The sequence below is a fragment of the Octopus bimaculoides genome, chromosome 1, assembly GCF_001194135.2.
Source record: "Octopus bimaculoides isolate UCB-OBI-ISO-001 chromosome 1, ASM119413v2, whole genome shotgun sequence".
Lineage (NCBI taxonomy): Eukaryota > Metazoa > Mollusca > Cephalopoda > Octopoda > Octopodidae > Octopus > Octopus bimaculoides.
The window spans coordinates 198,842,381-198,859,099 of NC_068981.1; the positions used below are offsets into that span (position 1 = coordinate 198,842,381).

General features: G+C 37.5%; 1 protein-coding gene across 3 annotated transcripts in view; it reads right to left on the minus strand.

The window, feature by feature from the left end:
• The window catches only part of LOC106872750 (phosphatidate cytidylyltransferase, photoreceptor-specific), a 212,159-nt gene that overhangs the window by 64,052 nt on the left and 131,388 nt on the right, over positions 1-16,719 (minus strand). For all 3 annotated transcript variants that reach the window (XM_052973960.1, XM_052973972.1, XM_052973964.1), the window contains 2 exons: positions 8,068-8,189; positions 6,729-6,825 (listed from right to left, as the gene is read on the minus strand). In XM_052973960.1, coding sequence (XP_052829920.1) covers positions 6,729-6,825; positions 8,068-8,189 — 219 coding nt within the window. The remainder of the gene's footprint in view (positions 1-6,728; positions 6,826-8,067; positions 8,190-16,719) is intronic.

Genomic DNA, 16,719 nt, shown 5'->3' on the forward strand with positions numbered 1-16,719 from the left:
AGAGAGAGAGAGAGAGAGAGAGAGAGAGAGAGAGAGAGAGAGAGAGAGAGAAAGAGATGGAAATTGATTCGGATATATATATATATATATGAGGAATTGCAAAGAGAAATAAAGCTGCTTATATGTATGTATGTATGTATGTATATATATACATCTGCATGCAAGTATGTATGTATTTATATGAGGAGAGTTGTAACTTGTTTGAAGCATTGTGATCCAGAAGTCAACGATCATTCTTTGGTTGTTGACTTCTGATGATGGGCCATGGTGCATCCAGCCACAGAAACTTTGCCAAAGCAGACATTGGAATCCCATGCAACCAATATGCATGGTTAATGTTGATGATGATGATGACGACGATATATACAGACATGGATATATATGTATGAGATATCATCATCATCATCGTTGTTTAACGTCAGCTTTCCATGCTGGCATGGGTTGGACAGTTTGACTGAGGACTGGTGAGCCAGAAGTTGCACCAGGCTCAATCTGATCTGGCAAAGTTTCTACAGCTGGATGCCCTTCCTAACACCAACCACTCCGAGAGTGTAGTGGGTGCTTTTACATGCCACCGGCACGAGGACCAATCAGGTAGTTCTGGCAACGACCATGCTCAAAAGGTGTTTTTTACATGCTACCTGCACGGGAGCTGTTGTTTTTCACGTGCCACACTTATCAAAAAAGAATTTTACTAAACATCCTGGTTAAATTCTATTAAGATTTAATTAAGACATTCAGTAACAAAGCTATTAACAGTGCTCCACCAATACTGCTTTGAGCAAATATTCTCTTTAATAATCTATGTTTGATGATTCTGTTTAAAAATGTTTCTAGAAAATTTAGAAGAGCATCTTTCGATTATTTTTAACAGAATCTCTAAAGTGGTCCTAGAAACTGAGAAATAATCATGACAGAAATGTCCAAATTGCTGTTTGAACAGTTTGTCCGTTGAACTGATATTGAGATCTTTCTCACTACCCCATCTTTTTTCTTCCTCCCCCTTGCCCCACCCCCACTCACTCATGCCATCAGATTTCCTTTATAACCAACACTTCAAAGAGGTTTTATGTTTGACCAAAGTTCTGATATGGAATTATCAGAAAATAAAAAAAAACTACTTTTTTAACAGCATTCAAGATGTAAATAACCCATATTCTCTGATGAATTACTCGACACAAAGAAAGTGTGTGTGCACACGCGCACACACAGAGTGGAACCTTCATTTACAAACACATCTCATCATAAACAAATCAGTTTATGAACAATTTTTTGAACAAAAAAATGTCTTGGATAAGGAACAGTGTCTTGAGTAATAAACAGGCAAATGACAACAACAGCTGGTTACAGTCTGGGAATATCAGCAGGAGGTAAGCGCCAGTTACTGACTAGTTTTTGCTCAGTGCACATCCCTGCTCAAATTCACTGTTTATTCTCTTGAATTACTGGTGGGAAAAATCGTCTCAGTTTACAAGTATTTTGGGTAAGGAATGGCCTCCAAGAAATGAAGTAAATTCTGAGATTCTACTGTGTGCATATATATATATATGTATGCAAAGTTTAGGTCAATCAAAATATGCTTGTGACATATTTCAACTGCTAAAAAGCAAATTCATTGCAGGTACCATGGAGAAAATTTTCTCTTATGGTAAAAAAAGTGCAAAAACACCATAATCTGTCCAGTGTCACTCCCTGTCAGGATTCCCAGATATCAATGGTTCTAGCTCCTTAGCTGTTATCAATGGGAAATACTTAAGAGAGGCAACTCTGGACAGACCTTATCAAAGCTAGAGGTTTAACTAAAATACAGTCAACAACATTGACTGATTTATGCCATTTGACTACTAGGTCATGGAAATTACAGTAATATTAGCATCAAGCTGTGTTTAGGCATAAGCAAAATTAAGATTAGTCAGAATATGTTTGTGACATATTTCAACTGCCAAAAGGCAAATTCACTGCAGTTACCAAGAAGAAAATTTTCTCTTATGGTAAAATGGTAAAAGATGTAAAAATACCACACACACACACACACACACACATATATATATGTATATGAGTGTGTGTGTGTATCCTTGATTTTCAAAGAGAAATCCAGAGAAAAAGTTACCAGGGCAGCCAAATGTCACTTAAGCACTTAAAGACATTAGCAGCCACATGTACATGTGGTACTAATTCCAAGAAGAAGCGAGACATGTTTTGGAGAATGTAAGAGAAATGGAAAATGGAGACAAACGCACAATATGTTATTTAAATAACATATTGGGTGTTTCTCTCCATTTTCCATTTCTCTTATATATATATATATATATATATATATATATATATATATATATATATATATATATACACATACATAAAGGTGTTAAATGAGGCCACAACAAGTACTTAGAGTCATATAGTCTGTCTTCTCTCTTCCACACTGTGATACATTTATCGTCAATTCGCTGCACAGCAAACAATAAAAAAAGGAGAATGGGTTATGTTGTGAGCATGTGTGTGTTTGCACATGTAGCTAAGTACTAAGAATCTCTAGTGCCAAGTCATGGAATATGCCATCTTTCCCATTTTGGTTAATGCCCTACCCACTCCCCCACTGCTGCCACCACCACCACATGCCAGTGGAGTCGATGTCTGTGTAAAACAGGCAAACAGAAGACAATTTGGTGCAATTAGAATTCTAAATATAAGAAAGCTGATAGTTCTTGAAACAGAGGAGGAGGAGGAGGGGGTGGGGGGCAAAGAGTATGAAGTGGAGAGCCATGTGTAGTAGAGCTAATTAATTAGGTAGTTCACATATTTATAACAGTTCTTCGTTAGCTACATCAGGTTTCTAAATTTGATACCCCACATGTACACAAGCAGAAATAGAAAATCATATCAAATTTTGTTTTTGTTTTTTCTTACATATTTTTCATTTGGTCATAAAACAAGGTGTTCCCAGGCCATAGCCGTTTACAGTGGATTGTCACTGAAGAGGCCAGGTACTTAGTTTTTAGTTATAAGGAAAATATGGTGTGGGAAGGACACAGTTGTATGGTAGAAGGACTGGTATGCGGTCTGCGAGGTAACAGCGTTAAAGCACTGGTGCTGGCACCGCATCAAAAGCAATCAGTCCACTCTGTAAAGTGGTTGACATTAGGAAGGGCAACCATCTGTAGAGACCGAACTGAAACAATGGGACCTGGTATGACTGTTGACCTTTTAAGCTCTGGTCAAACTGTCCAGCCCATGCCAGCATGGAAACTGATGCTAAGTAAAGATAATGATGATGTTATCCATGTTCCTTTTGATTGCAAATATTTTACCATCACGAGAGTTTTCTTTCAAACTCAAGACTTTGTCTTGAGTTTGTCTCCCCCCCCCCCCCTCCTTTCTCTCCCTCCACTTCCCTAAGCTTTTACTCAATGGCAAATACAAGCCCAGCCACTTAACATGTTAAATGTTACACATGAAATGACATATTTAACAGTAAACATATCGAATCAGCAGAAAAATCTTTGAGAAAATTCCCAGAAAACTGTGCTTTATTACTGGCAGGAATGAGAGAATATTTAGAAGTCATTATCTTTAATTAATTACTTATCAGAGTTTGAGATATAATGAGCCATATTGAAAAATGCAGCAGAAGTGGTTGGTAAAAGGTTTTGCTGACCAAGAAAAAGTTCTCTGGCTGCTGCTGCTGCTGCTGTCTGGGATGAAAACAAAATAAAAGAACAATTGCAGAGAGGAGAGTAAACTGTTTCATGGGCGGAGGGTTGTGGAGAAACAGTTTCTTATTTAACACAAGATTCATTTGTTTAAAACTTCTTGAAGTAGATTTTGGCGTTGCAAAAAAATGTGAAACTTGTACGAGAAATCCTGAGTTTCATCATCATCATTATTATTATTATTATTATTGTCATCATTTTATGTCTGCTCTCTATGCTACCATGGGTTTGATGGTTCAACAGACATGCTTTCTATGGCTGGATGTCCTTCCAAACACCAACCACTTTACAAAGTGTACTGGGTGCTTTTCAGGGCACCATGACTAGTGAGGGTCACCTTGGTCCCTCTCCATGACTGAAAGGGTAAAATAGGGGCCAGAGTAATGATTTGAAGAGATGCCATTAGAGAAGATAAAGTAATTTTGAGAAGAAGAGATTTACTGTTGCGATAAGATAATTGTGGAGAGGATAATAGGGAAGGAGGGAGGTAAAAATGGTTCTAATGTGAGATCCTTGTCCATTTGTATGTTATTGACGGCACCTTAACATTCTTGTCACCACTATTATGATGTGGCAGTATTCTGCATCTTACCATCTTTCACTCGTCTATCATGCTATCGCTGACAGCTCTGCAAGACAATGACTTTAAAATGTCTACTTTGATGGTAATTTGAACTCATATGTATAACATAACTGACACAGACTCCAACTGAGAGCTTGTACAATGACTCTACTCTTACTGATCTCCTACAATGACTGTCTGACTTTATAGTGGCTGACCATACCACTTTGTCACATGGAGAGGAGAGTACCATTTTCACTACAACAAAAATGGAGAAAAAAAATGTACTGTCTTTTTCTTTTAGACTAAGTGCAATTAATGTTTGTAGGGGAAGAATTAATAGTTTTAGCAGATTATTTCTTAATCTGGAGAAATGAAAAACAGAATAGAACACAGTAAAATGTTGAAGAACGAAACCTAAAAGTGAAATGCACAGTGTCCGTCATTTCAGCCGGTTCTCTGACATCAAAACTGTCAGGTATTTTGGTATTTCAATTCTTTACCAAAAACTGTCAAAATATCTCTACAACAAGGAATATATTGAGAGTTTCCATTGTTAGAAAGAATTTCAAAGACATGAGAGAAGACAGCTTTATGTCACCTGGAGAGGAATGTATAGAGTTGATAACAGAGCAGAAATAACATCACAAAAATGAGAAAGAGGAACAGGGAGATCCTTAAGGGGACATTGAAATAGAAAAGACCTGACAGCTCCTAGTCTACAGCCATTGATACATTAAACATAACAAACTTTATAGCCAAGTGATTAGCACCAAATATCTAAAAGAAGAGATTTTTAGCCAGTATTCTTTGCCTAAGAATAAATTAAAGTTATCAAAAGTTTATGTATATCATTAACAACGATGTTTATTAATGATGAAAATTAGAAAAGATTTTTCAGTAATTATTTAGGGAAAAATGCATCCCTTTACATGGAATTACATTTCTTTCTTTCTGTCTGTCTTTTCACTTATTATACATACATTTGAAAGACCAGAAAACCCAGCATTAACGAATTGCAATCAAAATCTGGAAAGTAACTACTTTGTTAGGTTCACTTCCATACAGTGTGAGCTGAGTGTTTGTGACCACAATTTACTAGGCTCAAAAATGAAAGATGTCCCAACATTATGTTGTGTGGTAATGTAACAAATTTGTACTTTCTAATTTCTCATTCAAATGTATGATGATGATGATGATACATAAACATGGCAGATTACAATCTGGGAGAGGAAATGAAAAGGTATTTGAGGTTCATAGCTCTTGCTACCAATCCCAGTGATGCAGACATCATCAGCTGCTTGAACCAAGCAGGGTCCTTTGTGTTCAGAATTAAGAAAAGAGCTGGAGGCCTTTAGCAAGGACATGCCATGTGTGTGAAAGAGAAAGTAGCATAAGCAACAGCGTGACATTGTCAGGACAACTGTGTTTGCCCAGCAAGTTTAGCACATCATCAACAACATCCATGGAGAAGGGGGGGTTGTCAAAGGCCATCACTTAGCAGTATAAGGGGTAGGAGTCCAGTATTGGATTTGTGATGCATGAGGACATCAGGGACCAATTCTATAAACTACAAAGAAAATGCAAGTAATTCATGACTGACAAAACCTAGGAGAATGTGATCATGGGACTCCCGATTCTCATTATTGGAATCCCTCGACTGCTGTGCTGATAGAATCATTGATGGTTGGGCCAAATTACATTCTTGTAGTCTCATAGGGACCATTATTGACAGTGAGGGTAGTTCTGTTAAATAGTCTGTTTCTTTAGTCTATCCTAGTTGAATATGGCTGCAGTTTTTAGCTGGGAGTATGTTTTCTATTTTTTTTTTTGGTTCGTGTCCAAATACCAATGGCCCTTACCCTCCACCATATATTTCGATGACGCTTTCAGAAATGAAGACAATAAAAAAACAAGATCCTTGGGTTCAACTAATATCATGTTCAGTAACCTTTGCACTCATTTTCGATTTCTTTTTTTTTTTTAAATTAAGAGTCCTGATTCTATTTCAAATTATCCTTTAATTAGATTAGTTTGTTTCAATGAAAGAATGATATGTTTGGTTAGAGGCAGCAGTTACTTGTCAATTAGGATTAGTCATCGTAGATCACTTAGTTCCATTAATACAAATAGAAGTAGAATGCTTGTAATGTGGGATTACGGACTACAGAGTTAGCAATCCACATCTTGTTGAAGTCAATAAGTTGCTGAAGTAAGCAAGGAACCGAGCTTGCCGTCAATACCACGGACCAGTCTTAGCAGTTGAAGGATTTCCTCTAAAACTGTAATGAAGCTGAGAAACAGCAGTTCTATCGATATATGCAAAAAAGCCAATTTGGAAAAGTAGCCAACTCATAGAAATGAGGTGAAAATAGTAAAATGGCAAATCAAAATAGAAATGAAAATGTTTGCTCAGTTATTGTGAAGAAATGTTTCTAAGATAATATCTTACTTACCAACAACACCAATGCCAGTGGTCCAAGGTAAACAATGAAAGCAAAGAAGAGGATCATGAGCCAAGTAAATATGCCACGGATAACCCAATTCCTCCATCTGTAAGTTAGAAATCAGAAATCAGTTTGGAACATTGGAAATCCATTATAAATATTGGAAGACATCAAGCTGACAACTGTTAAACAAATAATCTTAACAACACATAATACAGAAGGAACAAAAAAAAAAAAAAACAAAGTCTAAAAAAACAAAACAAACAAAATCAATTAGGTTAGACAAACATAACAATCTTTTGTGAATCCATTAGAGAGAATAAAAGTGAGGGGGATAGGCTGAAGAGACACTCACTCATTGATGCACTTTTCAAACAGCTCCACTTCTATCTAAAAAATAAAAGGCAGTTCCAAGTTTGCAGGTATTAGAGTTTTCTTTAAGAACAGCCATGTCTTGTTTGGTAGATGGAATTCTTTAAGAAATAACAGACACTCGTTGATTTCTTTCAAACCATTTTGTATTACATTAAATTCCACCAAAATAATTGATGACACAGTTATGGTTTACTTTGCCTGTTATTATATATATGCGGATGTGCACATATACATTAAGTGTGTGTGTGTGTGCACGTTTTCCTGTCTTATAAGAATAAAATACTCAATGTTTCTGCTATTTTCACAGCTATACTCCGTTTGAAATTTACGCTCTTGTCTGTAACACACACACACACACATGATGGAACATTGGTTTACAAGTTAATTTGTTTTTCTGAAGGCTGTTTGTCATCTGAAATGTTAGTAAATTGAAGAGAAGGCATTTAAGAGACGAAGGCATGGTAAGTTTGATCAGTGATGTGCACTGAGTGAAAGCATAGAAGCTATGGCAGTAACTGATGCTCTCCCCCCACTGATACAGCCAGCCTGTCCCCAACAGTTGTTGCCCCCTTGTGAACCACTCTCCTTCCTCCCACTTTTGAATACTCACCCCCACCTCATTTAGTGGAGGGGGTCCTTTTCCATTTTCCGTCTTCTTTTCTAGTCAGTTAACTGGTGACCTCACTGGAGCCAGTGACATGGAAAAAGTATTGATACAGGAACTATGCCAAAGTTGACATTGTGGCTTGCTGTAGCACTGTGGCTTGCTGGATCCTGTCAAACTGTCCAATCCATGCCAGCATGGAAAATAGATATTAAATGATTCACACACATACACACACATGCATTTATATACATATAGTAATGTAACAAAATTGAAGATTATGTTTTGAGGATGATTATGATGATGATGATAGTGGTGGTAATGATGATGATGATTATTGATATCAACAACAACAAGAATTACATTTACCTTGGATTTAGATTTGCCAATGCAGAATCTAAAATCTCTGTAGTTTTGTCGCTTCCTTGTGGAAGACTGCCAGTGGCACCAAGGTCTTGAGGTAATGGTTCTGCATCATCTTCCTCAGAGCGCTGCAAAGAAAAACACACAATTTCTAAGACTGAGATACAATTATTGGAAGCAGACACAAATATTTTCTGTGGTCATCGTTTTTGATAATTTTCAAATGTCCAGCCCAAGTTAACATTTGTCTGTCACCCTTCAAGGGTCAATAGAGGGACTTAGAAACAGTTTCTTAGTGCGGAAACGGTTGCAAGTTGCAAAACACATGCCAAAAGGTTTCAGTGTTTATCAGGAGAGAATGCAGACTGTTTTGGGGATTTCTGGGGTTAATAAATAAAATACCAGTTAAATACTAACAATGGTTCTTGTTTGCTTGCCACCTGCCACCCTGAATCATGGTGCTATTTTGTGAGAAGGGTTGTGAGAGAGTACTCACAGCTGCCCTTTGTCCAGAAATGAAGAAAAGCTCAATGTTGGACTAGCAATAACTTTTCATAATCTGAATGATTGTATTGCTGAAATTTGCCAAAAGTAAGGACCAATGTGCAGAGGTATAACAGAACAACAACAAACACACATATAAACAGCAAAAATGAAAAAAAAACAAAAAACCAAACCCTAACCACAACAAAATCATCAACCATTGTTTGGTGAGGAATTCCAGGATTTTAGAAATTGTTTTTAAGTGAAGAGATAGACTTTCTGCCAGCTGAGTGAACCTTCTTTCAGAGAGACATTGAAAGATGGGACAGCTAAAAGGAGGAGAGGCTGCACCAGGCTGGTACTTATCTCAGCTGAGCAGACTGAAGCAACATGAAATGAACTAACTTGCTCAAGGATATATGATGAACTACTCAGTGTAGGAATCAAAACTGACAACTCATGATCTTGAGCTGAACCACTGGGCCACGCATGCACGCACACACGCACGCATGCACACAGATTACATGAAGATGAGAAAAGTTGCAGGTCCTTTAAATACTGTCCATGATGTTCTGAAGGAGACTAGCAAAATAGGGCTTGAGATAATCCCTGATATGGTGAAGCAGGTAATAGAGGTGGGTGTCGTTACCTAATGACTAATTTGATAGCAGTAAAATAATCAAGTGTTAACGAGAGCAAGGGGGGAGGGGCTTTAGAAAGAAGCAGCTACAGAGACATCAAACAGATGGAGGATGAGTTTTGAAAGGAAGAGGTGTGTTGTAGCACCATTGATGCAGTTTGGATTTCACCTGGGTAAGAGCAGCACTGGTCCCCTATTTACAGAGAGACAATGACAAGAGATGTTAGTTAAGAGTTGGTCTCTCTAGTATATGTTGATGTGGAGAAGGCCTTCAACGAATGCCACGGTCTACAGTCTGGTGGTCTTTAAGAAAGCAAGTTATTCAGTGTATAGAAGAGAAAAACAGAAAACGAGAACTCACTTTGGTGCATCCAGGGTGAACTTTGGACAGACCAGAAAGAAAGGAAAAGTCAACCTTGGCGGAATCTGAACTGAGAACATAAAAACAGACAAAATGCCACTAAGCATTTTGTCTGACACCCTAAGGGTTCCATTAGGTTGCCAACAGCAACAACGACAACAACGACAACAGCAGTAATAATAATCCTTTCTGCTTTTGGCATAAAAAAATGAAATTGAAGGGGAGGGGATAATTAATTATGTCTACCCCAGTGCTCAACTGGTACTTACAGACCCTGAAAGAACGAAAGGTAAATGTGACCCCAGCAGAATTTGAACTCAGACCATAAAGAAGAATCAAATGCCTTTTGTCTGGTATGCTAACGACTCCGCCAGCTTGCCATCTTAGCCACAGCATCACGGGAATGGATGAGACTGGCTTCAGAAGGAAGCTGGAACTAATTTATAATATCTCTGTGACCATTGAAGATGTAGACTGAACACCAACCTGTTTGGTCACATCAGCCATTCACAAGCAGACAATTCAGTCTTTGCAGTCCTTATGACACCGTTGCATCATACATTAGTAAATAAAATTACATAAATAGGAGAGGATGACACCAATATTTTAGTAGGTTTCTTCAACTATTAGTCATAGAAGCTATATTATAAGTAAAATAAAAGATAACAACAGCACGGTATCAAACTAATTCCACTTTTTATTGCAAAAATAAACCTGGAATTAAAGATAAAAAGTTTGAAATTCTATGATATTGATATCGCTGTAATTGCAACATTAATCTCATGATTGCTGCTTCATATAAAATGGCAAAAACACACACACAGTGCAGAGAGAGACTTCATTCAGAAGAGAGGAATAAGGAGATTTAGAAACATCAATATAGCAAGAAACTTTATTGTACCTGTTGAAATATAAAGGATTATGAGAGAAATGTATGAAACATCGTTAAATTAAAGAGAAAGTAAAGCTGTTTCTTGTATACACTGGATGTGTGTGTGTGTGTGTGTGTGTGTGTGTGTGTGTGTGTGTGTGTGTGTGTGTGTGTGTGTGTGTGTGTGTGTGTGTGTGTGTGTGTGTGTACTAAACGTACATGCTCAGCATGTCATTAAAGAGAGAGAGAGAGAGAAGGTGATAGATTCTGAGTAATACTTTCTGATAACAAAACCATTTGTAACTGTGCAAGAGATTTTCCAATTGATTGGTGATAATCCCTATCGATTAACAACTCCTTCCATGTTAACAAAAGCTATCATCACCAAATATGGATTATGAGATGCACACACACCACTGTGACTCAATTCCTTCTCACGGTTTAACACCGTTTCAACATGGCTCCTTCCTACAGTGATTTACGATGCTGGAAAGGTCATTTATATAAATTATAAAGAGGAGCGGGCCCAAGACAGTCCCCTGAGGGACACCACTGGTGACTTTTGCTGGGCTTGAGTGGATTCCACCGATCACAATGTGTTCTGCTCTCTAGGAAATACTTAATCCAGTGTAGTAATTTTCCACAGATTCCAACATTTGATAATTTTGACAGTAGGGTATTGTGGTCGACCCTGTCGAATGCTTTACTGAAGTCAAGATACATGACATCAGAGTTTGAACCTGTCCCCAAGGCTTTAAGTATATCTTCAATGTGGTGTAAGAGCTGTGTTAGACAGTCCCCGCCACAGCGAAAGCCATGCTGGTTTGCATTTAGGAGTTTTTGGGTCTCCAGGAAGTCAGCTATCCTTGATCTCACCACCTTTTTAAACACTTTAATGATGTGGGAGGTGAGTGAGACTGGGCGATAGTTGACTGCGAGGGATCTGTTTCCCTGTTTGAAAACCGGGATGACAGACTGGGTTAGGAGCTGTTTGGGTATATAACCTGAGTCTAAAGAATTTCTCCAGAGGCTGGTCAGACGGACTGCAAGTTGGTGTCTACATTCCTTCAGGAGACTAGAGGGGAATCTATCAGGGCCTACAGAAGAATAGTATTTGACCTCATTTATTGCTGCTATGATGTCTGAAGCAGTGAAGGATTTTATGTTGGGAATCAACTTCGTTCATTTCTCTTACGTCAATATCAGTGGATCACTAAAGACAGAGCAGTATTGTTTCTGCAGTATTTCTGCCATTTCTTTAGCATCGTGTTGGGGAATGCCATTATCATCGATCAATGGCCCAATGGGTGAGACAGCGGTTCTATGCTTATTTGCATATGAATAGAATACATTTGGGTTCTGTTTGATGTTTTTGATTACCCACTGTTCCTCCGCAGCAGTAAATTTATTTAACAAAACCGCCACTGGCTTCACCCACGGACTCCAGACGACTTCAGAATCTCCAGCAACTCTTCTGAATGGTCTCCTTTTCTTTAAGTTGGTGAATGCTGCCATAATCCTTGCCTTCAGGTCATCTGTGGTGTTACAAGGAGTTCTGTTGGTCTCTCACTCAACTGCGACCCACACATAATAATCAAGTGGGTTGCAGTCTGAGGAGTTAGGTGGCCAGATGTTAGGTGTGATGTGGTTGCAGAAATTGTCTGACAACCATGACTGGGTTCTCCTGCTTGTGTGGCATGCTGCCAGGCACAGGGTCTTCCAGCAGGAACAAAGACACAGGGTATTGCACCCTCTTGACCCAGGGCAGCACTACCTCCTCCAGGTACTTGATGTAGGCCTCTGTATTGGTTCTGAGTCTATATGGGAAGATGACTGAAGGCATAACGTTCACTCCAAACACCATGATGTTGACTGGATGTTTGATTTTTATCAGCTCTCTATCTTGCCAGTCCTCAGTCAAACTGTCCAACCCATGCCAGCATGGAAAGCAGACATTAAATGATGATGATTTATCAATACACACACACATATATCTATGTCTGTATGTGTGAGTGTGTGAATATTTAATTTAAGCACAAGGCCAGCAATTCTGAGGGGGAGGGGTGGTTAGCTGATACTATTGACTCCAGTATTTGACTCAGTGAGATTTGAACACAGAAACTCAGAACTTAAAGAGCCACAACAAATACCACAAGACATTTTGCCAACACTAACATTTCTGCCAATTTGCTGTCTCAGAAAACATTTAATAATAAAAGTTGGGAGTTGTGCAAATTAAGGGCTGCATAGAAATTATACAAGAAGTCAAATTCATGTTGACCATGGCATGTTGTTGTTACATTTGAGAAAGGGGAGTTGGCAGGGAGGGTGGTGGAAAGAAAACAACCCCTGCCGCTGCCACCACCACCATCACCATCACCATCAACACGTGTATTGGACTTTTGAAGTCTAAATCAATATGACTAAACTGGAGCCTTGAGGGTGGGAAATGTAGGTTTTGATGAATAAACTGACTGGATCAACGGAAACTCAATAATAATAATAATAATAATAATAATAATAATAATAATAAATACGTTTTCCTTTTTCTCTGCCTTTCTTCTCCTTTTTCTCTATCACATGACTTTGTAAATGAACAATCTGGTGTGTATATTTTAATGGCCTACCTACCAATGTATACAGTACGCTTTGTGCCCTAGGTGTCATGAAGACACTTGGCAAGAAATGGAAACAGAAGTGAAAGATGATGACAATGATGATGATGATGATAATAAAAACAAAAACAATAACAACAACAACAATAATTGTTTCAAATTTTGAATAACAAAGAAAATGAAAAAACACATCAGCATCAGTGTGAGGATGGATATTTGGTGACAGCAAAATTTCTATTGATTGTAACATTACTGAGTGAACTTTATTAGATATAGAAACCATTTCAAAGTGTTTTTCAAGTGTTGGGGATGGGGGTGGGGGTGGGGGTGATGATACAGTCATCAATTATCATGATCTGACTTGTTTGACCTTAGTTGATGTGGAAATTATAAAAGAGAAGATTTAATCCCCTCTACTTGTGACTGATGAAACCTTGTTAAGTGAGGAATAAAACTGCAGGAAAACAGCTGTTGTGTGGAACCACTGGTCATTTATCAATGACAATATCATATGGACCAGAGAAACAGTATTAAATCAAAGGTTGAGACAAAACAGAGGCGCCATGGAAATATCTCTAATATCAAATAGTTAAGACAATACTCCTACAGAACTGTTAAAAGGAAAAAGCAGACATGATGGTCTTTAATCACTGCTACCTGTGTTCTTAATCAACGATAATGAAGAAGAAAGAGATTTCAAATCAGAAAGAATATTTCATTGGAGAATTTACAATTTTTTTTTTTTGTCTAATAATAAAACATTTTGGTTTTGAGACTATTTTAATGACAGAGGGTATAATTAATTAGTGTCATTACATTATTATGGTTAGGATTATGTTGCTATTTCCACTAGCTCATCACCTTGTCCAAAAGTAGCAGGAATACAAATGGAGTAATTTGCATTTTGTTTAGAGAAATGAAAATCCCATATTTTTGGTTTCTAAAATATTCCACTCAAAACAAATGTTTGAATAAACACTTAAGAAGAAACTGTGTGTAGAGCACTTTCCTGTTAGCATCAAAATCTGATTATTATTATAGGTTTGTACAATTATATTGAATATATTCATACACATTCAAATGTAGAAAGACAGTATGGGAAAATACAGCACTGGGCCACGAATTGTGTTACTGGAGTGCAGGGGAGGCTTTTCTGCATTGTTAAGCATCATTAGTTATGTTGTTTAGAGCCCATTAACAACTGTTCTTATATTGAAATAGCAAACAATATATTTGCTGATGTGTGCAAAGCTTTGTCAAGCTAGAATTAATAAATTAGAAATGCACTAAACATGGTCGATTGGAATATAGATGTGTTATGTCTGAAACTACTGCTATCTAGCACCTTCGGATGATCTCTACTCGACTGCTACTCAACACTCCTACCACGGCCAGACTACCTGTCTTGGGAGATCCTACTTCTTTGCCTGGGGGCGTCGACACAACAAGATGTGTAGACTGGAATGTGGAAAGACCTTTGCTGGTAATTAAACATTTAGTTGGATTTAGAGACAATGGTTAGCATTCTGTTTCTCACAAGGTTTAGATTATTGCTGTGACACAACCAGAATCAACTGAATGAGGCCAAATGTATTATTGAGATATAATTTATTTACTTCTGGAGTGATATACAACAAAATTGATTCTGGTAAATTTAGAACTCCAGACAAGGAGTTCATAGAATTAGTAAAACAACTCCATATTTTCTTTCAGTTGCTATATTAATTTTTGTAGTCCATTAATTAATTAATTATTAACAAAAGAGTAAATCCTTAATTGGAAATTATGAATATGGAAATACTTATGAAAAGTTAAAACAAAAAGAAACTTAGTGAAATTTTGGGAAGCCCATAGCCCTCTGTGAGCTGTATTATTGTTTTTAACCCTGAGTAAACAGAGCTGTTTAACTCTGGGTCAACTGTGTTGTTTAGTCTTCTGGGTTACAGATGATCCCTTCTGTGAATGCCAGTTTTTCCTAGTTGTGGTCAATGAAAAGTCTTGTAGATGTTAGGAGAATTAATATCCAAGTGTCAAGCATTTCCTCTAATCATCTCAGAGTCGTTTTGAGTGGCAGCAGCAGATGGTTTCACTCACTGCCAACATCAAATATTTATGAACAACTGCACATAAGATGAAATATCATCAATCTAAATGACAACAGAAATAAATTGAATTTTTCCATCTTTTGATCAAAATCAATGGATGTTTTGACCGATGAATTGACTGCCATTTCAAGAAATAATGGTCACAAACTACTGCCATATAAATGATAGAAACAAAAAAGAAACAGTTTGCTTAATCTAGTTAGATTCAAGCAGAAATCAGAAAGTTGATGACAAAACCCTAGATTTCGGTTTCCAGATTCTTTAGAAACAAGAAAAATTAAATGTGAAATTGTTGGGATTCGTTCCTGTGTAAAATTAACCTGAATTTGGCCGGAATAAAAGTTGGCAATTAAAATTGCTGACCCAGTTTGTAGAGTTTGATGTAAAGACTGAATGTTACGGTTACTTTACTGAATGAAAAGAATAAAGGGTTGATCAAAAATGAAACAGAACAAAAAGGATCAAGTCAATCATCTGCTGATCCCCATCTCTGACCATTGCAATTGATCATCTTGAGGAAATGGAAAGGAAAGAATCATCTGGTTTACAACAAGAATATTGTAGCAAAAATATTGAAGCAAAAATTATTTGGAAGATAAATCAGAGAAACTCGATTATTTGTAGTTATCTTTTAACTGGCACTGAGACAACCTACTTTTAACATTGGTAATGTAGGGACTACTGTCATCAACCAATCTTATATTACAGGTGTGCATGTCATTTGCCTGAAAAGTATGGTAACCATATTAGTTGTGAGAAAGCCAACCCCCCATTAATACAAAGCTTTGGCTCATTAACAATTAAGCAACAATGCTAATTCTTACAGTTATTAACCTCAGAAGCTATTTTCAACCAAGGCTTCCAATTCTCATGGCAGTGTTTGCAGTGTTGAGATAGTTTTGAAGAGAGAAGAACTGAATGAGATCAAGGAATTGGTTTGCTGTTCAACAACACAAAAGAAACGATTGTGTGGAGTTTGTGAAAATGGTTTTATGAGTGGAGTGATGGGGGTTTGTAAGGATGTAAAACGGACAGAAGATGAAAACAGTCCCTAGGCATGGAAGTGAGCTAATAGTGAAGGTATGGAGTGCATCATAGCAGTTACTATTCCTGAAATATATTCTTACCGTGCTATAAGATAAGGCAGTGGGTGGGGTGGCAGTGTCAATGGCGGGGAGGGGGGGGAATATATATTTCAGCACTGATAAGACAAAAATAGTTTTCTAGGAAATGTAGCAGTGGTGATGGCAGCAGTAGTAGTAGTAGTGGCAGTAGTAGTGGTAGAAAGTAAGTTGAAATGAATACAGAAGAGAGTTTTCATAGTTAACAATAGATGAGTTCATAAAGTTCAGATGTGTGCGACACACACACACACACACACACACACACACACCTGACATACATTGCATATATATTACACTGCATCTATCATTCCACACACACACACACACATATATATATCCTATAAACACACATGTATATACACACCACAGAAGTTATTGCAAGAGAAATATAATCTTGATGGAGAGAGAGAGAGAGAGAGAGAAAGAGAGAGAGAGAGAGAAAGAGAGAGAGAGAAAGAG